Below are 23,918 nucleotides of genomic sequence, written 5' to 3'. Positions count from 1 at the left end.
GGGTGCCGCCTGGGCATCAGCTGCCACAGTATGAAGATTTGGAGGGATGGGCACCTCAGCCTCTGCTCATGGGCTGTCCTGGTGCTTCCACCCGCTCCCCAGTTCCTGCTGCCCTCTGACTCCCTTGCCTGCCTTTTCCCCGACAGAGGCTGCCCCGGTGGTCGAAATCCTGGCCCCCCTGTCTGCCCGCGTGGTCCTGCCTTGCGCCCCACAGTCTGCCTGGTCCAGCTGCGAGTGGCAGAGGCCTTCCCAAGACACCTCCGCCTACGTCCTGCGCAGGGATGGGCTGGAGTTCACGGCTGCCGCAGCCACGCTGGGCGAGTACACCTGCCGCTGCACAGAGCGTGGGGTGGGCGGGGTGGTGGCTGCCTACAGCCTGGTGCTTGGCGGGCGGGAGGCCAGCAGTGCCTCTCGCTCAGAGGAGCGCAGCTACAGCGTCCTGGTGGGGGTGCTCTGCTTTGTGCTGGGCGTCTTGGTGAGCAGCGGCTGCCTCCTCGTGCACGAGCGGCGGCGGAGGGAGCGCCTCCAGCGGGAGCTGATCTGCCGCGAGCGGAACGGGCTGGACCTGATGCAGTCGACCACCACCAGCTGCAGCCACGAGCCCCAGACACCCAGCTCCCCCGAGGATGAGCGCCACCCGCTGGCCAACAGCAAGAAGAACGGCAGCCTCAATGGCTACCCCCACCTCTACATCAACGAGCTGGACACGGAGCAGGCCCGCATCTACCTGGCAGGGGTCCCCCTGGCCAAGTGTGATGAAACCTCCATCTAGAAGGGGGCGTCCAGCTCACTCTTGCCGGATGGCTCTCTGGAAGTGGCTGCCCCACTGCAGCCAGGCTGCTGAGATCTCTCTGGGGCCAGGGCAAGTTTGTTTGGGGGCCAGCTGGGCTGCTGCTGCTCCTGGCAGAAGGCCAGGCTGAGCAACTCCTTCCTATGTTGGGAGACCAGAGGGTCCCCCTGGCTTTCTGGTGGCCAGGGAGAAGCAGGGGGCTGTGAGAGAGGCCGCAGGGCTGGTTTCCAGGGCCTGGAGAAGCCCCTGACTGTGCCTGTGTGATGCGTACTGGAAAGTTCAGTTTGCCTGCCTGCCGCCCTCTCTGCAGAGGCCCTTCTGCCACTCTGCCTGAGCCACTCAGGCTCAGCCATGTTGCCCGAGGGGGCCGTGAGCGCCTGGCCCTGGGACCTGCTGTGAAGGACGTGCCAAAGTGCCCAGTGAGGGGCGGTGCCTTGGCACATGGAGCCCCCTTGCCAGCTGCAGCAGCAGCACCTGGAATGTTTACTGGGGGGTGACCTGTTCCCCTCACCACCCACCTCCATTTCAATCCCTGCAGCTGCTCTTTGGACAGAAGAAGGCAGGCAGACTGCCCCCCCCCCCTTCCTAGCAGATTCAGACTGATAAATGTGAAGGATGCTCCGTGTGGGAGCAAAGGACCTTTTGGAATACCGCCCTCCTGCTCAGTCTCGGAGGGACACAGACTCTGTAGTTCCCCACCTTTTGAATGTGGCCAAATGTGTACCCCCTTTGATCTCATATCCTGGATCTCTGCCTCCCCCCCCCCCCTTTGATGTCCCACAGGGTTTTTGTTTCCTAAGAAGCTGTACCAGGGACCATCTTTCTGTGAAACGGGTGTTGTGCTCTCCTACTGTTGTATTTTGGTTGTTTTAATTTCTTGGTTTTGTGACTTATTAAAAGGGATGAAACTTAGGAGCCCAGTCTCTCTTGTGCTTGAATCCTGCTTGCTGGTTTCCCACAGGCTGCTGCTTGGCAGCTGTGAGAACAGGATGCTGCTCTAGGTGGGCCAGTGGTCTGACCCAGCAGGCCCTGCTTATGTTTTTAGTTCCATCTAGTAGGAGGAGGGGTGGCCTGGCCAGTGGGGGGTGGGGGTGGCCTGTGCTAGAAGCACCCCTCCCCCTGCTGGCCTGGCCACAATCCCAAACAAGCCACGTTGCAGCGGGGAGCCTAGGCTGTGAACCCTCCTGCCTGGCCTGCCACAGCACCCCCTTAACTGCCTGTTCTGCAGCCTTTCAGAGAGCCTTTGTGTCTGTCTCCAAGGCATGTTTCTTCACCTGCTCTGAAGTGCATTTGTGCCCAATTGTTTGAAATTCACCAGAGCTACCTGGTTGGCACAATTGGAAGGGATCCAAAGGATCATCTAGTCCCACCCCCTAAACATACCCAGCTCCTTCAAGCACTCCTTGTAAGGCTTAGTTTCCAGAGCCTTGATCATCTTGGTTGCCCTCCTCTGCACAGGTTCCACATAAAGTGTGACAGTCGGAAGGGGACCCCCAAGGGTCATGTAGGCCAATCTGGAGAAGCCCTGCCAGAGGACCGCGCCACCTCTGCAGAAGGGGCCTGAATTTTTATGCAGCGATGATTCTCCTGACCCCGCCTGTTACACAATCAAGCCAGCTTCCGGCTTCGAAGGGGAATTGTGTCTTTTGTGTACCAAGGGTGCGACTCCCGCCTGGTTGTCGTTAGGGGAAAGACTGCAGCCCTTTGCCCCAAAGAACAGCCCCTCCCAGCTGGGCCTGCATCCTCCCTCCCGGAACAGTGGGGGGACTTTTCTCCCAAGTCACGCGGGAGGCGCTGAGCTCTGCTCGCCGCCTCTGCTGTTTCCACGAGGGTCGACCCACTGAGGCTCCCGCGGGGCGGAGAACGCAAGCGGAAAAGCCGCCGACCAGCCGCACCCTGCCCGGGGTTGGGCTACATGCCCTCCGGGATCCCCTTCCAGCCTTGTACTTCGGTGATGCGGCCCGGCTCCCGCAGCGCCCCCTCAGCTCCACCTCCCGGCCAGCAGGAGGCGCAGCTGTGGGGCGGAGGGACGAGCCTAAGCACCGCCCCCTCACGCTCGCGTCGCGTGACAGCGACCCTCCGGCTGCCCCTGAGCCACTTCCGGCTCCGCCATGACTGCGGCGCCGCCTTTGCTTCCGAATCTTCGCCCTTCGCGGCCTTTTTGCCCGCTTCTCTTCCTGCTGGTGCAGCCGGGACTCGCCTCCCGCCCCTCGACCTCCCTTTCTCTGGGAGCAAGGAAAACAACAAGGCAGTTTAACCCGGAAGTCAGATGGAGGCGTCTCCTCTTCCTGTTTCTATCTCTGTGGGCCACGGCGTGTCCGCTTCTTCTTCCGGGGCGTATCTCGGGATCCGGATGCTGAGGCGGGAGCGCCGCGGAGGTGCTTTCCCTCCTCCTCTCTGTGGCAGGAAGGAGGCCAGGGAGGCGCCCGGCGCGAATAACGGAGAGCGACGGCGTCCCGGAGCCGAGGCGCGCTCTCTCTCGACGAGAAACTCCCAGCCAATCGCCTTTCGAAGAGGCGGCGCTGCTCCGCAAGGTCGAATCAGCGGCTGCGGCGCTTTCCTCGCCACCAGCCAATGAGAGGAAATGGAACGCCTCCTGGGGGCGTGGCGGTGGGCGGTGGCGCGTCCGTTGCCAAGGCGACCGCTTGAAGGAGGCGCTCGAGGCGGGCAGGTGAGCCGAAAGGCGGTGATGGTCCCGTGACGTCATCCTCCCTCGCTCTCCACCTCCCCAACGGAGCGGCTCGCCTGCGGAACTCGCGGCCTCGGGACGCGGCGCCGAAGGGCGGGCCAAGCCGCAGCGGGAGCCTCCACGCCCAAGGGGGAGTGAAGCGCAGCAGGCGGGACTCGGCTCTGCGTCCCCGTCTGATCCTGCAAGAGCCTGGCTGGGGAGCGGGCCGGACCCCTTGGAAGGGGCTGGGGGAGCGTGTGACCCCCCATGGCTCCCCCCGCCAGGCCCCTTTGCCCCTGCGGCCGTGGGGTAGGGGGTGTTTCCCGTTGCCCCCTGCCTCTGACCTCGAGCGCCCTCTTCCGCTCCCTCTCCCCCCAGGGATCTCCCAGGGCTCATGGCCCACCGGCGCCTGGCGGAGGCTCTGCAGGTCTCGCGGGACTTGGTGGTGAGCGGGTGCGGCAAGGACGGGGTGTGGCCGGCCAAGGGGGACTCCTGCTGCCCCAGCAGCCTGGCCTGCCTGCGGCAAGTGCCCCTTGGCAAGGATGCGCATGGAATCTACAGCCTCTGCTTTGCCCCGGGTGGCGGGCAGTTGGCAGCTGGCTTTGGCAACGGCTCTGTGCAGGTGAGCGGGGACAGGGGGCAGCCCCCAAGTGGGTCCTGCAGACCTCGGCCAAAGGGCTTGCAGGGTGGAAGATGTGGAAGGGGTTGGCCTGAGGGGCTCTTGCTGGCAGATTGAGGGTGAGGAGACCTCTGGGTGGCCCAAGGGGGCAGTTGAGCCGCCCTGGGCTCTCCCCACCTTAGCCCAGTGGGTGGAGAGACAGCCGAAATTCCTGCCCCCCTTTCTGCATGGGGCCCCATCTACCCTGCCCTCCTCTCCCTCCCCCAGCTGGTGGATGCCTCCAGGGGTTTGCCTGGCCCCTCCTTGTTCCCGGGGCACCGCACACGGCAAGCGGTCACTGCTCTGAAGTTCCACCGGGCGAAGCCAGGCCTGTTGCTGGCTGCCGGGGCGGATGGCACCATCTCCATCTACGACCTGCTCTCACACTACCCTCTGGCTTCCTGGACAGGTATGGTGGGGTGGGGTGGGGAGTCCAGCCCTCAGGCACTGGGCCTAGGCTGGGGGACCCCTGCAGCTGCCCTGGACCTCCCCTCTCCTTCTGCTCCCCAGAGACGGAGAACGAGATCAACGCCATGGACTTCTGCCGGGACGGAAGCTCCTTTGCCACCGCAGGCAAAGATCGCCATATCCGACTCTACGACAGCCACACCAACCAGGTGAGCCTGCAGTGCTGGTGGCCTGAGATCTGGAGATCTGCACCCTCTTGGTCCGTGGGATGCTCTTTGTCCGCCTACCTCTAACGCTTCTCTCCCACTCTGCAGCTCTTTCACATCATGCATGCCCCAGATTTCATGGCCGGGGATGAGTTCACACCCCTCAGCGGACACTCGCGGCGGATCTTTGCCTTGCGCTTCCACCCCTCAGAGCTGCATCTCTTTCTGACGGGTGGCTGGGATAATTCTGTCAAGGTCAGTCCTCGGGAAGGCAATTTGTGTGCACGTGCAGCTCCTGACCTTCTCTCGCTGCTTTTCTGCACCTGGGGGGCGGGGCAGTGGGGACCGCCCTCTGCCTCCTGCATACAGGGGGATACACAGTTCACCCTTTTGCTCTTCCCTGTGCCAGGTGTGGGACAAGCGGGTGTCCAAAGGTGCAAGGAGTGTGATCAACGGGCCTCACATCTGTGGCCCCGGGATTGATGTGAAGGTGAGGAGCTGGAAGGGAGCTGGGTTTCCCCCTCTGCGGCACAGCGGTTCAGAAGAGCCTCACTGGCTCATCACTTTTATCTAGTGGGGTTCTTATGCTCTAGATTTTTATTTATTTACTCATTGGACAGAACAGAAAAACTACAACAGAAAAACTTTAAAATATGTTTAAAACTTTAAAATATGTTTAAACAATCACACACTTTCACTGCTAAATAATATCAAGGTTGCCAGAAATGATGGAATTCAGGCATCAAGCGTCTGGGTGAACAGAGATGCTTTAACATCCTGCTTAAATGTCCATAAGGAGGGAAACAGGCCCACCTCACCAAGAATGGGGGCATTTCGCAAGCAGGAAGCCGCTCTGGAGATGGACTTATGGAGGGTCGGCACCAGTCAGGTACCCCCCCCCCCGCCCCCCGCCTGCAGTCCCACCATCAGGACCTCCTCCTGCCAAGTGCAAGGTCTGAGGTGGTCCCTCTTGGAAGGGGCATCCCTGAGGTCCTTCAACCCCAAGCCACTTAGGTTTTTGCATGGTAGTTCTTTTTTTTAAAATAAAATTTATTAGAAATTTTATAATTATAAAAAGAAAAACAATGAAGGAAAACAATACATGAATTCAACAAACAATACATCAACAATAAAAAACAATAACAAAACAATACAACAATACAACATTAAAAAAAACCAAAAACACACATCCAAATTTTGTATCTAAATCTTTCATTAGCTTATTTCCTCGACTTCCTCGCTCCTCCCTTTTTTGTATTCTAGTTCAAATTATCTGGTTCAACAAATCCTTTCCCTCCTCTTCAATTTTTATTCTATAATTTATCCTAACACAATTTAACTTTAAATTTTCCACTTTAACACATTAACACTTAATATTCATACAATTCTTAATAACTCTTCTGCTAAAACCATATAGCTTCATTCCAGTATACTTCTAACATTCATTAATTTTGCAGTATTTCTGTAAATTTTTTCCAATCTTCTTCCATCGACTCTTCTCCCTGGTCTTGGATTCTGCCGGTCATTTCCACCATTTCCATGTAGTCCATCAGTTTCATCTGCCATTCTTCCCGGGTGGGTAGTTCTTGTGTCTTCCAGTACTTTGCGATAAGTATACTTGCTGCTGTTGTAGCATACATAAAAAAGGTTCTATCTTTCTTTAGCACCAATTGGCCGACCATGCCCAGGAGAAAGGCCTCTGGTTTCTTCAGAAAGGTATATTTAAATACCTTTTTCATTTCATTATATATCATTTCCCAGAAGGTCTTAATCCTTGGGCACGTCCACCAAAGATGAAAGAAAGTACCTTCCACTTCTTTACATTTCCAACATTTATTATCAGGCAGATGATAAATTTTTGCAAACTTGACTGGTGTTATGTACCACCTATAAATCATTTTCATTAAATTCTCCTTTAAGGCATTACATGCCGTAAATTTCATACCAGTGGTCCATAACTGTTCCCAGTCAGCCATCATAATGTTATGTCCAACATCTTGTGCCCATTTAATCATGGCCGATTTCACAATTTCATATTGAGTATTCCATTTCAACAGCAAGTTATACATTCTTGACAAGTTTTTGACTTTGGGTTCCAACAATTCTGTTTCCAATTTTGATTTTTCCACCTGGAAGCCTAATTTTTTGTCCAATTTATATGCCTCCATTATTTGATAATAATGGAGCCAATCTTTCACTGTGTTTTTTAATTTTTCAAAACTCTGCAGTTTTAGCCTGTCTCCCTCTTGCTCCAAAATTTCCCAATACTTTGGCCACTTGGCCTCCATATTGAGTTTTTTCAGTGCTTTCACTTCCATTGGTGACACCCATCTTGGGGTTTTATTTTCTAACAAGTCTTTATACCTTATCCAAACATTAAACAGTGCTTTCCTGATAATGTGGTTCTTAAAGGCCTTATGAACCTTAACCTTATCATACCACAAGTATGCATGCCAACCAAATACATTATTAAAACCTTCCAAGTCCAAAACATCAGTGTTTTCAAGAAGCATCCATTCTTTCAGCCTTTGCATGGTAGTTCTTGGTGCTTTTAGGATTGGTGACCAAGGGCTCCATTCGTTGAGCTGGTGGCCCCCTCTGCACTCCGTGCAGCTTCCACACACCTTCAAGGGTGGCCCCACATGGAGCATATTGCAGTAGTCCAAGCGGGAGTTCCCTGCAACTATTGCAGTTGAGGAAAAGCTGTGGCTGGCGGAGTCTTAGCCAGGTGCAAGCACTCCTCCACAGAGGCTGGTTGGCCTTCCAATGACTGGCATCATGATTAACTTTATTAACATGTATTTATATAGCACCATCAATGCACATGGCTTTGCACATTTAAAACAAGAAACTGAACCCTCAAGAGTGCAATCTAAGAACTGCAGTCTAAGAATTGCGAGAAGGGCTGCTCAGCGACTGATCTCCTCATGTTGCTATCTCTGGCGGAGGAGGGTTTCCTGCTTGTGGGTTTCCCTGTGGGGCATTTGGCTGGCCGCTGCCAGAAGAGGGACTAGCGGGCTCACTGGCCTGACGGACCAGGCTCTGCTTCTGCTCTTAGTCCCACCGAGAGGGAGGAGGGATGGCAGGGACGGGGGCCGTTGGCCACTGTGAGAAAGGGGTGCTGGGCTTGCTGGGCCCCTTTTGGCCTGATCCGACAGGCTCTTCTCTTCCCAGAGAGAGGAGGCCACCAGAGAGGACTTGGGCTAATGCCTTGGGGGTGTGCCTGCACATGCTTTTGAGCCAGGAAGCCCGGGAGGGAGACTCAGCGGAGTTGACTTGTGCGCTTCTCTCTTCCTCACGTAGGGAGACCAGGTCCTGACTGGCTCGTGGGTGCCCCGCAATGCCCTCCAGCTCTGGGACCTGCGCCTGTCTCGCCTGTGGCAAACCCTGCCCTTCCCCTGCAGCCCCACGCAGGGCGAGTTCCTCTACTCGGCCCAGTTTTGCATGGGGGACGTGGTGCTGGCTGGCGGCAGCGGGACCAGTGGGGCAAGCGCCATCCACACGGGCACAGGCCAGGTAAGAGGACCAGCAGCTCAGGATCCTGCGCCTCCTGAGTCACGTTGCCTCCTCTGCTGGCAGCCCCACTCCCAGGGCTGAAAATGGAGATGGGGGGGGTGAGGGGTGGAGTCCGCCTGCATCCTTCCCCACACAAGGCACATGCCCTGAACGGTCGCTTCTCTCCTGGGCTGCTTCTCCTGCTGGAGGGGGCCTGCCTGCCTCCCTCCTGCCAGGCTCCTTGCTGACCCCCCTCTTCTTCTCTCCCTCTTCCTGGCAGGTGGTCGGGGAGATTCTGCTGCCCAACAAGCCCGTCCATGTGGTGGCCTCTGCCCCCGGAAGCCAGGCTGTGGCTGTGGCTGGGGCAGGGGGCAACCTTCACTTGGCAGAGCTGCACTGAGCCCTGGAAGGCAGAGGCAGAGCATCCTGCAGATGCCCAGCCCTGGGGTTCAGGGGCAGGGAAGCCGTCAGCCCCACGCTGCCACGGCCAGGGCGGCAGAGCCAAGCTGCTGCCTCTTGCCACAGGGGTGATGTGGGTGGGTGCCACCCCCTTTCCCCTCCTTGCCCTGCCCAGGCCCCCTGCCCTCCCTACCTCAGTTTCCCTTGTTTGTTCTGTCTGGACCAGGGGATGCCTGGAGCAGAGGCTCTTCCCTCCTTCGGATCTGTGCAATAAAAGCTTCTTGGATCTGGAGAAGCGGCTGGCAGGATTTGTTTCATGGGTGGGTCAAGTGGACGGGACCCACAGCAAGGCTGGAGCAGGAGTCTGGGTGGGGAGCTTGCCTCAGCTGGCAGGGAGGGGTTGGCTCAGCTTTTTGAGGACCCTGAAGCGCACGTGGTGAAGTGTGTACAGCAGAATCCTGGCAAGACTTGAACCCCCCCCCCCCCCCGCTCAAACCACCACCAGTTCATTTGCCGTAGAGCCAGCTGCTTTGACCAGCGCCTGGAAGCGGCTGCCGCCTCTGCACTTCTGAGTTCACAAGGCCTTGTTTTGTGGCGGATGAAAAAACTCCTGAGTCTGCCATCTTTCTGTCCCTGGCTCTGCAGTGGCCCAGCAGCCCTCCTCACTGAGGGGGCTCCGTGAGCCCCCCTAGCCCAGGGAAGACAGCCACACGGTGCTGCCTCAGGTCAGAGGCATCTGGGGGGCCTGTGCTGGCAGGGGCGGCTTCATCAGGCAGTGGGGTGATGGGCGAAAAGCGCCTGCCGGCATCTAGTTAGTGGCAAAACTGCCTCTCTGCTTGCTAAGTCTCTTTGGAGTTGGGGGGGGGCAGGGGTCCCTCTCCCACCAACCACAAAGCTCCCTGGATATGTCCTCCTGGCACCACCTCATGGGCGGTGCCCCCCCAACCCAGAAGACAAACACCTATGCAAAGGGATTTGGATGGGTGTTCATTTCCTGGGCTCTTTTTTTTGGGGGGGGGGGGTGTCCCCAGTTGGGCATTCCAGCAAAGAGGGAATGCACCTTTTCCTGCTTCCAAAAGGGAGGAGGCAGTGGGAGCTCCCCTAGCCCAGCTTGTTTGGACACTTCCCCGTTGTTGGAGCCATTGAAGCATTATGGGGTGGTGGCTCTGCTGTCAGGAGCAGGGTCTGGGACACCAAGGCAGGAGGTGAGCTGCTGGGGAGGGTCTTTGAGTCCCAGCTAGGAAGGAGGGGGGCAGAGGAGGGGGTCCCTTGGTGCTGCTGTGGCCAGGCTTTCCGGGTGCCCCTCAGGCAGGGTCTCCCGCAAATGGTTCTGGGGAAGCAGTCCTGGCCAGGCTCACCTGCCCTGTGGTGGAGAAATGGCCGCTGTCCAGCCAAATTTGTGCATATTGATTTATTTTTAACATTTAGATCTTGCCTCACGGTCCCAGGGAACCCTCAACCCAACTCACAGAGCAACTTCAAACTCAGGTCCTGCCAGGCCACCAAACCGTTCCTTGCCCTGTGTGCCAGTCAGACGCCGTCCAATATTGGGTGGGGGGAAGCTTCAGGGCAGGCCACTTTTGTGGGTGGGGGCTGGCATTGGCACTGTGAGTTCTACACAGCAGCTGGGTCCCCCAAAGCCTCTTCCCTCTCCTACTGCTCTTACATCCGGCGCTGCAGCTGGGCCTGGCGGCCTTCCTGGTGCCAAAGGCTGTCCACTTCTGGACTACTGCTGGGCCTGCCCTCCTCAGTCCTTGCCCACAATCCTTCACGCCTGTGATGCCCATGTGGAGTCATCTCTTAAGAATTCCCTGCCATTTTTTTTTCAGAGGCTCGTTCCTTTTGCGATTCGGGGAGGGTCTCTGGGAAGCAGTGCAGGGAGAGGGATGCCCACATCCTGCCCACTGCACCCAGGAGGCTCCCCCCCCCCAGCTGTGAATGCAGCAGCCCCCTGTGGTGGTGCTTTCGTGCGGGAGGTTGCTGGTGCCACTGGGAAGGAGACCTGCGTTCCAGAGGAGTAGGAGGCAACTCTGCCACAGCAGCTTGATCCATGAGGGCTCAGTGCAGAACTGGGACAGCCCTGTTCTGCTCCAAAGGCATTTCCCAAGTATGGAAGATGTAGGTCCATGGTAAGAAGTCCCACTTCTGTGCCCTTTGAGCCTTCTCTGACTGGCTCACCCAGCTGGTACGTGAGGGTGCTGGGTGGGCGCCTACAGTCCAAGAGGGTCCATGAAGTCACAATAGACCAAGGGCAGCGGCAGGAGCGTGGCCTTGACTCCGGCGCATCATGGAGCAGCCCTGCTGTCACCTGCGGACGGCAGCAGCCAGGGCCCTTGGGGGGGGGGGTCCTTGGAGCACAAGGTGGGGGCCCCCCCTCTGCAGCAGGTGCCTCCAAGCACACCATTTGCAAGCAGCCTGAAAAAGGCAGAGAGATGTCAGGACCTGGGCTGCGTACTACTACAACAACTTTATTATTTTTACCCTGCCACTCCCCCACCCCCCATGGTGCTGAAAGAGGGCTGGTGTGTGCATGCACTGGGGCTGCATCAAGGGATGGGAGTTTTGGACCAAGTGCTTTGGCCATATGGTCGACACCCCGTCTTGGGACGCTGGGAAAAGCTTGTGCCTTTTTCTCCTGTCTGAGGACCTTGACTGTCATGCACTGGCTGGACACCCTCCATCAGTTGCAAACCTTAAAGGTTAAACATGGGCTCCAGTCTGTTCAGAGGGGCTGAGGCTGAAGGGGGAAGCAGGTGGGCAATGAATATCAGGAGCTGCTTAAAATATCAGTCATTTTGGTTTCAGTCAGCTGCTGCAACTGGAAATATTCTGCATTCCCCATTTCTAAATAGAAGAGCCTTCTGCTAATTTCTTTGGCTAGACTCCTTGGCGGAAGGAGGGAAGGTGGGCTGGCTCTGCTCAGATGCTGGTTTTAACCTTTAAAAGCCCTATACGGCCTAGGACCCTTGTACCTATGGGACCGCCTCTCCTGGTATGTCCCATGGAGGACCTTACGGTCTTCAAACAAAAACATCTTGGAGGTCCCGGGCCGCAGGGAGGTTAGGCTGGCCTCAACCAGAGACAGGGCCTTTTCGGCCGTGGCCCCAATCTGGTGGAACGCTCTGTCACAAGAGACTAGGGCCCTGTGGGACTTGACATCTTTCCGCAGGGCCTGCAAGACAGAGCTGTTCCACCAGGCCTTTGGCCAGGACACACTTGACCCCCTCCTTTGGCAATCCTCACAGAACTCTAGCCCAATGGTTGCCATTAATCTGATTTGAATTGATTTTATAATGGAATGATTTTAGAATGTTGTATCATTTTTACTGTTGTTAGCCGCTCTGAGCCCGGCTTCGGCTGCGGAGGGTGGGATATAAATAAATTATTATTATTATTATTATTATTATTATTATTATTATTATTATTATTATTATTATTCTGCCCTGACGTGGTATTGCTCCTTTGGGTGCTCTTTGCCCACAGGTGCCCCAATGTCATCAGTCCAGGGAAGGCCCAGCACACTTGGCCTAGAGACTGTCCTAAAGCGATACCTTTATGGTCGACCGTCCACCTGGCTCAGGTGGGCACCTGCATGCTGAGGGCTCTGCTTCCTCCCACCACTGGCGGTCCTTCTGGAAGGAGTGGAGATCCCAGCCGGGGCTTCAGCTGAATGCCTTCGGTCTCCTCGGCTGGACTCGGTGGGCTGCTTCCCTGTAATGGGGCAAAGTGGGCAGCATTGACCATCCTGTGTTCTGGGAGAAGGAGTAAGGAAGACTGGAACCCAAAGCAAGCAAGGGCCACTTGAACACTGTCCTCTGGCCCTCCCTGCCCTGGAGGCTGAGGCATGTCTGAGCCAGCCCCCAACCCCCCCCCCCGCCAGCAATACCTCGCTGAGTGATGCTGCGCTTGGCTCTCCTGGGACTTTCCAAGCCCAGAAATGCAGTCCCTTCCAGCAGTGGGGGGCGTGGCGTTGGCGATTCTGGTGGCAGCAACATTGGGCTGGGCGCTCTGCTGTCACACTCGCTGAGCAGTTTCCCTTTGGGGTGTGAGAGTGAGAGAGACCCAAGGGGTTAACCTCAGCCTGCCCACTTCCCCGCACTTCTAGCCACACAGCAGCTCAGCTTTCCCCCAGCCAGGCAGCCACTCCCACATTGCCTCATTAGGGAGACCCCCCCCCCCAAGGTGATGGTGAGCAGAGCAGGACTTGGGTCTGGGCCCAATCCACCTACTCCGCAGAAGCCTCTTGCCCTCTTGAAAACCTGGTGGTCACTATCCTGCAAAGAAGCAACCAGGGCTGTTACAAAGGGAGGAGGGGTGAGTCTGGGTTCTTTCTAGGCCTGTGACTGTGCCAAGGGGGGATGGAATCCCGCAGAAGAGGCTGCTGAACCTGAGCTGGCTGTGTCTCACCTGCAGAGCTGCCCTTGGTCTCTGGAGTGCTCTTCTCTCCAGCACCTGACAGCCTGGAGGGGAGGAAAGGTAGGTGGCACTTCAGTCTTTGCTTCTCCAGGCACCTTTCCCATCCTCTGGCTTCTTGCGGACGGCTGGTCCTGTGGCCCTGGTCAGCCTCGCTCCTCCCTGCCCCTCTCCTCCCTCCACTGGCCTTGTGTCCCTGGCCTTGCACCCATTCATCTGCCCCCCCCCCTTGCTCCCTTGCACAGACACCCCCACTACACATCCTGCTCATCCCTTGGCACCACTAACGTCTCCACTTTCCCCCGAACACTCCCCATTCTGTTGGCCAAGGTGTCTTTGGCGCCTGAGGGCACCCACCCACCCGCCTGCCTCACAGCTCACCTCCGCTTCACTGACAGCTTCTGCAAAACCACCCGGTACGTTTTTGCAAAGTGCACCATGATGGGATCTGGGCTGGACTCAAACTCCTGGAAAACTAGAGCAAAGCAGGTGTGCTGGTCACAAGGCGGTTCCAACAAGGCCTGGCTGCCACCAATCATGGTGATGTTGCTCACCCTGGCTAGGATTGCAGTCCTATAGAAACCCATGGAGAAGGTCAGCCTCACAAAGCCCTCGCTCTGGACCCAGTCCTGGGAGCAGGAGCAGCACCAGCCACCGGAGAACCCCTTCCACAACCCTCACGGTGGCCTCTGGGTTGCACAGGGAGGCAGAGGCTGCTTGATCCTCCACTGCCTCCCTCCAGTGGAGCTTTCAGAGCGGATCCATGGGGCTAGGCATTGAGGGGGCCCATCCTGACTCTCAGCTGCTACTGAGGTGGCCAGAGGGACTCGGGTTCTGTGGTTGCCCCGTCTGGCTCTTGGGGCAGGAGGCAGAGCCCTGGCCGTCTAACCCCAAACCAGCTACAGGGGCTTTCCTTCCCCTGGAGATGGAGACGGGGTGGGGGGCATCAGATGCTGCTGCCCTGCAGCCCCACCATCCTCTGCCCCAGAGGATGGAAGCTGTGAGCCCAACAACGTCTAAGGCATTTCTAAGTCGTTTGACTTTTAAAAGTCCCTCAATCACATGAAAAAATACAAGATAAAGATAATAAAGCAGAAACACAACGTCATACCAACCAGTGAAACATGACTATAAAAGCAGAGAGAAGCTGGACTGCCGGAACAACAGGGTCAAATCTGACGGGTCAGGGAGAGGCGGGACACACAAGAAAGAGGCCTCCGCAAGACGCCTGAAGCGATGGGTTGTTGCATGCCTGGTGGAGGGGCGGGCATTGCCTCTGTAGCTCTGGGCCTGCACCAGAAGGTCTTCCTCCCAGGGCACCCCTCCCCCCTTACCTTTGTTCAGGTAGACAATGTCCTCCTGCTCAAGGTTTTTTGAAAGCTCAGAGCTGTAGTAGTTGAGAGTGTGACCTACACAAAGAGGAACACAAGGCAGTTGGGGCTGCTTCTCCAAGGACTGCTCAAGACTCTGCTGGTTTGCAAGGGGAGAGGTCTACAAGCCCAAACCCGCACCCAAGTCCGAAGGCACCATTTCAAATGCAAAGGCTTATTCATCCTTGTGCGGCTCATTCACAGATTAAGGCGATAAACATTGGGAAAGGGGGCTCAGAAAAAGGGGAGGCCATGTCAGTGGAGGTGAGGCAATGTCAGGAGGCCTGAGGCTCCCGGTGGCCCTGATTCTGCCCCCCCCCCGGTGGGGGTGAAGGCAAGAGCCCACCCACTGCCTGTCTCCTGGGCTCCTTCTTACTGGCTGGGCTGTCACCCCAGGGATGCATCACCACACATCCTGCAGGGAGTCCAGCACACTGCATTGTGCTCCCTTTCTTCAGCCACAAAATAATGTCAAATAGTGAAGGTTTATGGGGGCACCTGGGCATCCAGCTGCATTGGCAGAAGTGCTAACTCAGAGTTGGCCTATTTCCCTGTAGGGGAGAGGAGCATTGCTCTCTGCTCACCTGTGAATCGGGCGGCTGCATGACTTATTTCTACCTGGGGGTGATGGAGGTATCCCAAGGCCTGGGATATAAAAACGTGGATGTCATCGTGGTGGTTCCTCATCTGCAGAGACAAAAAAGGCTGACATGGATTGCGGAGGCTGCTTTGATTCCTCCTCGATTTTGAGTCTGTTCCTACAGGCAGGTTAACCTGCCCTCTGATCCGCGGGCAAAGGGGGGTATATACATTTAATAAAGAATGATTATTGACAAGCCTTTGCTGCTCCTTAAGCAAGCAGTGCAACCAAGGCGGAAACACAACAAGGGCCTTTTCAGGACGCGACCCCTTGGTGCTGCAGCCCCAGCAGCCAGGTGCACCTTTAAGGAGACTGGCTGGCCATTTGCAGGGCCTGGGGAAGCAGAGACTCCCAAGCAAGCAGGGTGAGAGGCAGGGCTGGGCCTACTGCATCACACAAGGGAAGCCCTGGCCCTGCAGATGTTGCTGAACTACAACTCCCATCAGCCCCACCAAACATGGCCAACACCAGGGAGGATGGGAATTGTAGCTCAGCAGATCTCGAGGGCCAGCGGTCCCCCACACCAGTCCCAAAATCTGTGCCAGAGAAGCTCTGGTGTGGCTGTGTCCTTGAATTGGCCTCCTAATCTGGACTCAAACCCCCACTCCTTGCTGGGGCCAGAGGCTCCCCGTTCCCAGTTGCCTGCCTGGTCCAAGTGTCCTGGGATGATGATGATGATGATGATGATGAGAATTTATATACCACCCTATACCCGGAGGTCTCAGGGCAGTTCACATAAAAGATCAACAAAAAACCACAATATATATAATTAAAATAAAAACAACCCAATAACACCCCTCCAAAAACAGCCACATTTTAAAAGGGCATAGGATGTCAATCAATTCAGCCAAAGGCCTGGTTAAAAAGGAACACTTTTGCCTGGAGCCTAAAGGTGTATAATGAAGGCACCAGGCGAACTTTCCTGGGAAGAGCATTCCACAGACGGGGAGCCACTGCAGAGAAGTTCCTGTTCTCATAAATGAAGAGGGGCAGCTTGGAAATCAAACAGATAAATGACGGGCAGAGCCACATCTGACAGCAGGGGTGCCAACCTCAATAAAATATGGGGGGGGGGGGCAGGAAAGTCCCGCCCTGCATAATCAACCACATGACATGGTGCACCCAAACCATTTGAATGGCAATGCCCATTAACTTTGGGAAGGCCCAGCCCCCTCAAATAGTTTCGGGGGGGGGCGAAGACCCCTCAGCCCCTAGGAATTAGTTCCTATGCCCAACAGCACAGTTTGCCAAGCTCTTAATCTGGAAACCTCCTGTTATCTGGGTGGGAGCACTTGTGGGAAGGGAAGGATCCTTTTTCTCTCCTGTGTTTGTCCTCTGCAAGAAAAAGAGCAGCTGCCCTTCACCCCCAAAGCTGTGCATCTCCTTCGCTCACAGCAGCAGAAGACTGTGGCTCTGGAGGCCAATTCAAGGATGCGGCCGCACTGGGGGCAGCTTCAGAGACATCGACAGGGAGGAAATAAAAAAGGCTGAGAAGCTGAGAGGGGGCTGCTGAGCATGATGGGGGTCGTTATGGAGGATGAGAAAAATGTGGTCAGATGGGGGCATGGAGACACATGAATGCCAATAATTTTGTATCTATCTCTGAAAAACCAAACCTCAGACTGGGTGCCCCACTGACCAGGTATTTCCAGACATTCACCACGCAGTTCCGGGAGTCATCCCAGGCCAGGCTCCGGAACATCAGCTTCAGGTGGGCCCACCCGAGGAAGACCCCGCAGTGCAGGAGGGTCAATTTGCAGCTCTGCAAGCAGAGGGAAAGCCAGGGGGGTCACCCAGGGAGGAGGAGAGGCAGCTGCACTTGATCCAAAGAGATGCTTCAGAGGACGGCTCCCCCCACTTTGCCAGCAGCCGGTATCTCCTTCCCTCTCTGCTCCCCTCCCTGTTGGCTGCCCAGATTCAGGCTGCTTGGTCAGGAGAGCTGCTAGGAAGAGCGCTAGCTCACCATGGCCGAGTCACCAGCCCAGGACTGTCCGCACGGACCAGCAGCTCTCTCCGAGGTTTCAGGTAGTGGCCTTAGCAGAAACTGCTGGGAGGCAACAGGGATTGAGTTTGGGACCCTCTGGGTGGGGGCTGCCCTGTGGAGTGGTGCCCATTTTCCTCAACTCAAAGGGAGATTCCAGCTGGATCTACATTGATGCTCTAAACGTCTTAAATTAAAACGTTCTATAAAGCTTAATAGGAGTTTCCCATTGTCACGAATATCTGACAGATATTGAGTGAATCCAGAAAATGATTAGAGTGAAAGGAGAGTAAAGTCAAGATAGAAGAAGAGATTAAAGAAATAATGAAATGCGTTTAAGCTAGATGGAAAAATAAAGTAGTGTAACAAGAATGGCTGGAAGTCAAGTCACTTGGTGGGTGTCCGTGAGGTGTGTAGGTATGATGATATGTACAGTATAGGTAGGTAGTATATAGAGTAATGTAGGTATGTTTTATGTTATGAAAATAAGGTAGTGTGTTGTGTATGTGTATTGTGTAAATGTATATGTATGTGTTTTATATGTTAATAATTTTTTTTTAAAAAGGAGTTTCCCATTCTCAGAGGCTTGCTGCTCTGCATCGCCCTCTGGTGTCATATTTTAATAATGCATTATTAAATGACGAGTGTCAATCAGTCCTCCACTGCTCACGATGTAAGGGGAGCAGTTTCCCAAAAGCTGCCTTTTGGTGAGTCAGACTATCAAGTCTGCCTAGCTCAGTGCTGCCCACACTGACTGGCAGCAATGGCTCTCCTGGCTCCGGGCAGGGGTCTTGCTCAGCCTTCCCTGCAGATGCTGCCAGGCAAAGCATCTTCTGCATGCAAAGCAGGTGTCCACGGCCCCAAAGCGCTGGCCTTGCCAGTGTGCTGGGCCTGCAGATCTGAGGAAAGGGCTGGGCTCCCTCCCTCGGGGGCACTGAGGCTACTTGCCATGGCTACTGTGCCGTCTCGGTCCTTCAGGTGGAGCAGCAGAGAAAGGAGGCTGTAGAGGACTTCCTTCCTCAGGAGAGGCTTGTCTGCTTCTTTGGCCTTCATCACCAGCTGCCCAAACAGGGAGATGGATGCTGCACGGACGGGGCCTCGCTCCTGGGAGGGGGAACACCAAGGCGGACAAGAGGCACCCAGGTCAGGGCCAGGACAGCTGCGCAACACAGGGTGGAGATGCAGGAAGGTGGGTCCGGGGGGGGGCGCTGGGTGACAGGTGCTTCTCGCCCCCCAGCTCTTGGGGGCACTGTGCCTTCTCCAGCGCTGTTTAACCGGTGGCCACTGGGATCGGGGTGGAGGAGAAATGCATTTTGGCTTGCACCTGAAGCCAAATCAATCAAATCCACACTTTCTAAAGCAATGTGAGAACAGAACCATCCTTTGAAGTTCACATATATTCAAATTATGTGATGCAATTCTCCAACCAATGTTTACAAAATGCATACTTTGGGCAAAAGTGTGCACAAAAATGAAGATATTAGTGAAAACAACATTTCTCAAAAAGATTTGAACCTGTCCAGGCACTCAGGGGAAAGCGTCTCTGCCTCCAGGCTCCCTTCTCTGCCCTCAACTGGGTGTCTAAGCAGCAGCAAAGACCAGTGGCCAGAGGAGAAGAGGCAGGACCACCCCCTCCCTGGAGGCCAGGGGCCCTCATGGCTGACGCTGACCCTCGAGGCGCTGGCTGCCTGGCCTTGTGCCTTTGCAAACATCCTCCTTCCCCAAACGTCCCCCACTCACATCTTCGAAAAAGGAGCGCACATTAAGGGCCAGGTCCATGCAGAGGGGCCCGATCCCCTGGCCGTCCATCTCGTAGATGGCAGTCATGATGTCCTGCAGGCCCTGCAGGATGTCTTGTTCGTGGCCACTGAAGACGGAGCCAATCAGGGTGGGCAGCTCCTCACGGAGAACCTTGACCTGGGGGGGGGAGAGGGTGGAGGGGCTGGGGGGGCTCAGCATCCGCCACTCACACCAGCCTCATCTGTGAGGGGTGTCAAGCACCCCCATTGCTCAGACAGCCTCCCAACTGCTTCCTCTCCCACCCCAGCTTTGTCCTGACCAGAAGTATTTATTGCCTTGGCAGAGCACCAAGATGCGGGTGGGGAGGAGAGTGAGCGAAGGCAGGGAGACCCCCACCCACCAGGGGCCGGGTGAGGCAGGAAGCAAAGGCTTTGAAGGAGCGGAGGAGGTTTTTGGGGGAGTCCTGCTGACTCCTGATCTGAGAGGGTTTTCCTGGCTAAAAGCTGAACCCCCCCCATGCCCCCAGAGTCTGCTGCAGCTGCGCTGGCAAGAGGCTGGCAGGACACTGGCTGCTCCTTCTCCCTGGTGCTTGTTCAGGATCTTCCTTCGGCCCTTTGGCCTGGGGGTTAGGGGCACAGGGGCTGGAACTGCTTGGCCACCCCCTCTTGGAAGAGGCTACCTCCCCCCTCCCCCCCTCCCCCCTCCCTCCCTCCCGGAGGCTGTGTCCCAGAGGGAGCCTCACCTGAGATGAGCACGAGGGGCCCAAATGGAAGCCCTGTTGTGGGGGGCAGAGCATGAGGCCGCTCTTCAGCCCCTGGGGCCCTCCAAGCTCCAGCTGCTTCCTGGGCCCCCCCCTCACCTTTGCCGGCTGGAAGACAAAGCTGCCAAGCCCCTTCAGGCACAGCTCCTTGATGATGGGGTTGGCGGCTGCTGATCCTTCCTCCAGGTGGTCTCGGAGGCTGAACCGGTTCATCATCTTGACAGCGGATGGGCTTTTGAGGAACTGAGAGGCAGGAGGGAAGGCTGAGCGGAAGGACCCCCAAGCCCTGATGGGACCCCCTCCCACAGAGATGCCAAGAGGCAGCCTGAGAGGAGGCGAGAAACGACTCAGTGAAGCCCCCCCCCCCCCGACTTGCCCTGGGCTCCAGGGCCGTCCTTGCGAGAAACCCCTTTCCCCAGCCCTCCGCTTGCCCTGACCACTCAGGGCTTCTGAGGGGTGGGAGGAAGCTGGCAGCTGCCTCTCTGACCCCCTGGCACCGCCTCACCTCGATGACAAGAGCCAGCGCAGTCATCTTTTTCATCTCATCCTCCTCGCTGTTGAGGATGAGCGCCGCTTCCCCAAAGATGCCTGGGATCTGGGGGCTGTCACACTCGGTCATGGCCCTGCTCAGGCGACAAGTGGAGAAGGCAGGATGTCTGGGGAGGGCTAAAGTGGGGAGGAGGAGCAAAGGCAGCGGAGCCGAGGGGGACCTGCACCCCCCAGGAAGGAGGCCTGGGAAGAGCTGCCTGGCAGGGCTTCCCCTCACCTGGCCATTAGGCGAGTGCCTTGCAAGAAGCGATCCGGGGTGCTCAGGACCATCCATCCCTGCTGGAACTCAATGCAGGCATAGACGGCCCAGTCTCCAGCCACAGAGAAGAGGTTCTTCATGATCTCTACCGAAGTTCTGCAAGGGACCACCAGGAGTCAGAGCTCCCCAGAACTCCCCCGAACTCTCCTCCCGCAAGATACTGCCTTGGGCCTGGCTCTGTGATGAGGCAGAGAGGCAGGTGCCTCAGGCGGCAGGGGCTGAGGGGAGGGGACTGCGAGGGCCACATCGCCAGCCCTGTAGCCGCCATGCTAGCCTTCAGCCCTCAAGTGCGTGGGAGATGCTGTCCTTTCACCAGCACTGGAGTGAGATCCGCCTGCCAATCCAACGGGCATCTGTATGTGCCTGGGGGGAAGGTACTACCTTGCCCTTCACCTCATGCAGCAAAACGTCTTGAGAGCCAGCTCTGCTGCTGCCCCATTTCTGAGCAGAATGTGGCAGGAAGAGAAAGCCAGAAGCCTCCTCCAGGCACCAGTGAACTCCATCTGTGCCACTCCTGCCTGCGGCTCCCAAGTCCAAAGGAAGAGGCTTCTTCCCATTTTTAGGAGACGCTGCATTTAGCAACGACTTGAGAACAGGCAGGTGGACTCAGAGGCCCCTCCTTCCCCGCTTTCCGCACAAAGAGCCCCAACCCACTTGTTGCATCAGCTCTTTCCTGCCTGCTGGAGGGGGCGGCCTCCATGGAGCAGGCAGAAGGACCTCCTGTCATGCTGCACCACACAGGCCCCCTGCCTGCACACCCCCCCCCCAGTTCTTCCTGCTGCAGGGCAGGACCCTCCCTGCCCCCCCCCCAACAGACGCACACCACTTCCTGCTGGGGACCAGCCTGGCCAACCTTCCCTTACGGATCCTGTCAGGTACCTCTGGAAGCTGAGGGCACTGGTGTTTTCTCTGAGGAGGATTTCCTGCCTGACTTTCAAAGAGTCGGGCAAGTCCAGCTGCATCACATACAGGACCTGCTTGAGCAACGGGATGAACAACTGCAGGTGCATCTCTGCCAAGGCCTTGCGGTATCCTGGGATGTGGAAGGTCTCGTAGATGACGTTCATGGCCTGAAGAAGAGGAGCACCAGGCACTTGTCCTCACTGGGCCTCTGCACCCAGCAGCTTATTCTTCTGGAACATGCCATGTCCCCTCAAGGCCATTCACGCCACTGTCGCCTGTCTCCAAGTGCCAGTGCTCACACCCAAGAGAGAGGGAGGGGCCCTCTGCCTAGAGAAGACCAGCTTCCCACCCACCAGTCAGTGGGACACAGCCAGGCCAGGCCCCGTTACTCACAGCCAGAGACATGGTGGCACTTTCTTCGTTGCTCTCCAGGGGATCCTTGACCTGAAGGTGCTTCAGCAGGAGCTGCAGGACTTGGATGGCCACCTGGGGGCCAGAAGCCATCACTGTCCAGAGCTCGTTGGCGTGCCTGTGAAGTCAGCCCCGCGGGATGCAGGATCAGTCAGCGGCTTCCCCTGGGAGGAGCAGCAGCAGGGAGCAGAGCATGGCTGTGGGGGGCAGCCTAGCCACGGTTACCCAGAGAATCAAGCAGCCTACCTGTTGACAGGTATTGAGAAGGACAGGCAGCTCCGCATCACCTCCTCCATGTGGTAAGGGACCATGAAGGCCAAGGCCCTCAGCACCACCTTCCGGGTCCAGCAGGAGTGCTGGCACTGCTGCAGACACAGGTAGATGGCACCAATGATGTCTTTCACCTGGGAGAAGAGAAGCGCTGAAGGCGGCCCAGCAGAGCTTCCGCCCTGTGAAGTGTGGCCCAACCCCAGGTGCCCCCTGGGCTCTCAGGGGAGGAGTCAGGCCAAGGCTCCTTGTTCAGGCCAGCGCCAGAGATGTTTGGGTGCAAATGCTCTTTGGTTTATGTGGGACCTCAACACACACACTCCATTTTTGGCTTATGTGTCTCAGTGGGGTTCATCATTTGCAAAGGGAAGGCAGCTCTAGCTCCTCAGTTGGAGTCACTGAGCCAGCAGGGTGGAGCAGAGGCTCCCAGGCTGAGGGACTCTTCTGACCATTAGCTCCAGGCTATCTGAAAAGGGGAATCCCCTCACGCAAACCTGCCTGAGCTCTGAGGTCTCCAGGGGAGGTCCTTCTGTTGGTCCCACCACCCTCCCTGGCATGCTTGGTGGGGAGGCAGGACAGGGCCTTCTTGGTGGTTGCGGCTCCCAGGCAATTTTAGAACTCCCTCCCCAGAGAAGCCAGACTGGCTCCCTCCTTGTTGTGCTTCTGCCAGCAGGTGAAGACCTTCTTGTTCCAACAGGCTTTAGGGGACTGACTGCTTTTAATGAAAGGGCTACTTGCATGGTTTTAAAAGACTTTATATATGCATAGAGTTTTACTTCTATCAGTGTTCTGCATTCTGATGACGGATTTTCTATATTTTTAGCTGTTCTTGGTTTTATCTGCAAGGTGCCTTGAGTCCCATCAGGGGAAAAGGTGGGGTATAAAGAAATCTAGAATGATAGTCATAATCACCCTTTCCACCTTCATTGCGTGGTTCTTCAGAACGGCATTGAGCACTTCCTCTGCAGCCTTCAGCAGCTCAGCGTTGGAGCCTCTCAGATTATCCAGAACGGAGAGCAGGAAGTTTGTCAGCTGAGACGGGAACAGGTGGTCCTCACAGTGCTGCAAAGAGCAGGGGGAGAGTAAAAGGTAAAATGGTGGACCGGACCCACCAGGAACCCTCCCTGCTCTGGAAGCGTCCTGGGTTCAACCCCAGCAGCATCTCCAGGTGAGAGGACCAGGGAGTAGCAAATGAAAGATCGCAGGACAGACCACAATGAGCCTGAGGGACCACGATGCCCAGCCTGGCATAAAGGCAGCCTCTTTGGGGCCTTCTTTCAGGAGCAAAGAGCTCATGGTGGACGCCTGTCAGGGGTTCAGGAGCAGAGTCACAGGAGAGGGAGGAAGTGGAGAGCGAGGGGGAGGAGTCCGAAGGAAATGTCAGCGAAGACAGCAGTCCGAGGTCTCTGAGTCTCTCCAGTGACTCGGAAGATTCACAGAAAGGGGCCCCCATAGTCAGGGCAAGGGGAGTGCCCAGGGGGGCACCTCGGGAAGAAGGGGCCAGAGGGGACTCAGAGAGTAGCAGCTGGAAATCCGGACCAGCGTCCCCCCCAGAGCGCAGTAGGGGGGAGGAGTCCCAGGCATCGGGATCAGGGGGCGCGCGGGCAGCGGGAGAACGTGAGGCAGGAGGGACCACACCCTCGTCAGGGAGCGAGGAAACGGTCATCAGGAAAGTTAAACGCGCGCGCGCGCCAAGTTCAAATGTACAGGAGGGCGGCAAGGTGGGCAGCCCGGGTAGGGAGCCAGGTCCTAAAGCCCGCCGAAGAGAGGGGGAGGAGTCAGAGGGGTCAACTTCTGCCTCAGAAGAGTCCAGGAGGGAGGAGACCCCGGGGGGTAGTAGGACCCAGAGGAAGAGAGAGAGAAGGAAGAGGTGGAGTAAGATTAGAGTCTTAAACTGGTGCGCAGGGGGCGGAGACTCAGACGGAGCTTCGCCGGTCTAGAGTCCAGATGTAGGACTGGGACGCTGAGGCTTTGAAATGGAATCTATTCTTCAATAAAGAC

General features: G+C 56.7%; 3 protein-coding genes across 9 annotated transcripts in view; 2 read left to right on the top strand and 1 right to left on the bottom strand.

Annotated features, from left to right (window-relative positions):
* Positions 1-1,702, top strand: part of SEMA4F (ssemaphorin 4F) — a 34,256-nt gene extending 32,554 nt beyond the window's left edge. Inside the window, exon 14 of the mRNA XM_083398345.1 lies at positions 147-1,702. Within this exon, the coding sequence (XP_083254471.1) occupies positions 147-772 (626 nt within the window). The 3' untranslated portion in view covers positions 773-1,702. The remainder of the gene's footprint in view (positions 1-146) is intronic.
* LOC310657504 (maestro heat-like repeat family member 5) overlaps positions 1-23,918 on the bottom strand; it is a 132,222-nt gene that overhangs the window by 84,431 nt on the left and 23,873 nt on the right. Inside the window, exons 18-34 of one of the 4 annotated variants that reach the window (XR_014501807.1) lie at positions 22,830-22,979; positions 21,897-22,054; positions 21,633-21,768; positions 21,216-21,406; positions 20,295-20,432; positions 20,034-20,151; positions 19,628-19,771; positions 18,769-18,945; positions 17,977-18,132; positions 16,687-16,809; positions 14,992-15,094; positions 14,372-14,446; positions 13,419-13,512; positions 13,032-13,084; positions 12,511-12,660; positions 12,176-12,335; positions 10,803-11,039 (exon numbers count right to left, since the gene is read on the bottom strand). Coding sequence is in view for 2 of the 4 variants with exons in the window: in XM_083398171.1 (XP_083254297.1) it covers positions 12,178-12,335; positions 12,511-12,660; positions 13,032-13,084; positions 13,419-13,512; positions 14,372-14,446; positions 14,992-15,094; positions 16,687-16,809; positions 17,977-18,132; positions 18,769-18,945; positions 19,628-19,771; positions 20,034-20,151; positions 20,295-20,432; positions 21,216-21,406; positions 21,633-21,768; positions 21,897-22,054; positions 22,830-22,979 (2,124 nt within the window). In the remaining 2 variants the exon portion in view is untranslated. Of the gene's footprint in view, positions 1-9,638; positions 11,040-12,175; positions 12,336-12,510; positions 12,661-13,031; positions 13,085-13,418; positions 13,513-14,371; positions 14,447-14,991; positions 15,095-16,686; positions 16,810-17,976; positions 18,133-18,768; positions 18,946-19,627; positions 19,772-20,033; positions 20,152-20,294; positions 20,433-21,215; positions 21,407-21,632; positions 21,769-21,896; positions 22,055-22,829; positions 22,980-23,918 lie in introns of those variants that run through there. The other 3 variants (XM_083398172.1, XM_083398171.1, XR_014501806.1) reach the window with 3 other exon arrangements.
* On the top strand, positions 2,888-8,919 carry LOC310657633 (THO complex subunit 6 homolog). 4 transcript variants are annotated; one of them, XM_083398587.1, is made up of 8 exons: positions 2,888-3,461; positions 3,837-4,080; positions 4,345-4,525; positions 4,627-4,733; positions 4,839-4,985; positions 5,140-5,220; positions 8,034-8,145; positions 8,506-8,919. In XM_083398587.1, the coding sequence occupies exons 2-8, from the start codon at positions 3,853-3,855 to the stop codon at positions 8,754-8,756; spliced, it is 1,107 nt and encodes a 368-aa protein (XP_083254713.1). In that variant the 5' UTR covers positions 2,888-3,461; positions 3,837-3,852; the 3' UTR covers positions 8,757-8,919. The 4 variants fall into 4 exon arrangements, with proteins under 4 accessions (XP_083254713.1, XP_083254714.1, XP_083254716.1 ...); XM_083398588.1 differs by having other exon boundaries at positions 8,034-8,246; XM_083398590.1 differs by lacking the exon at positions 4,839-4,985.

This window comes from Podarcis tiliguerta (assembly GCF_965153285.1).
Source record: "Podarcis tiliguerta genome assembly, chromosome: 9".
In the NCBI taxonomy this organism is placed as follows: domain Eukaryota; kingdom Metazoa; phylum Chordata; class Lepidosauria; order Squamata; family Lacertidae; genus Podarcis; species Podarcis tiliguerta.
The sequence above is the reverse complement of the archived record's forward strand: the minus strand, read 5'-3'. Positions and strand labels throughout refer to the sequence as shown.

What these genes read in the sequence shown, in the direction of transcription:
- LOC310657633 (XM_083398587.1), top strand. Translation starts at nt 3,853, where the DNA reads ATGGCCCACCGGCGCCTGGCGGAGGCTCTGCAGGTCTCGCGGGACTTG. An exon ending in CCCTCTGGCTTCCTGGACAG is followed by an intron (nt 4,526 to 4,626) that starts GTATGGTGGGGT and finishes TCTGCTCCCCAG; the next exon opens with AGACGGAGAACGAGATCAAC. An exon ending in GCTGGGATAATTCTGTCAAG is followed by an intron (nt 4,986 to 5,139) that starts GTCAGTCCTCGG and finishes TCCCTGTGCCAG; the next exon opens with GTGTGGGACAAGCGGGTGTC.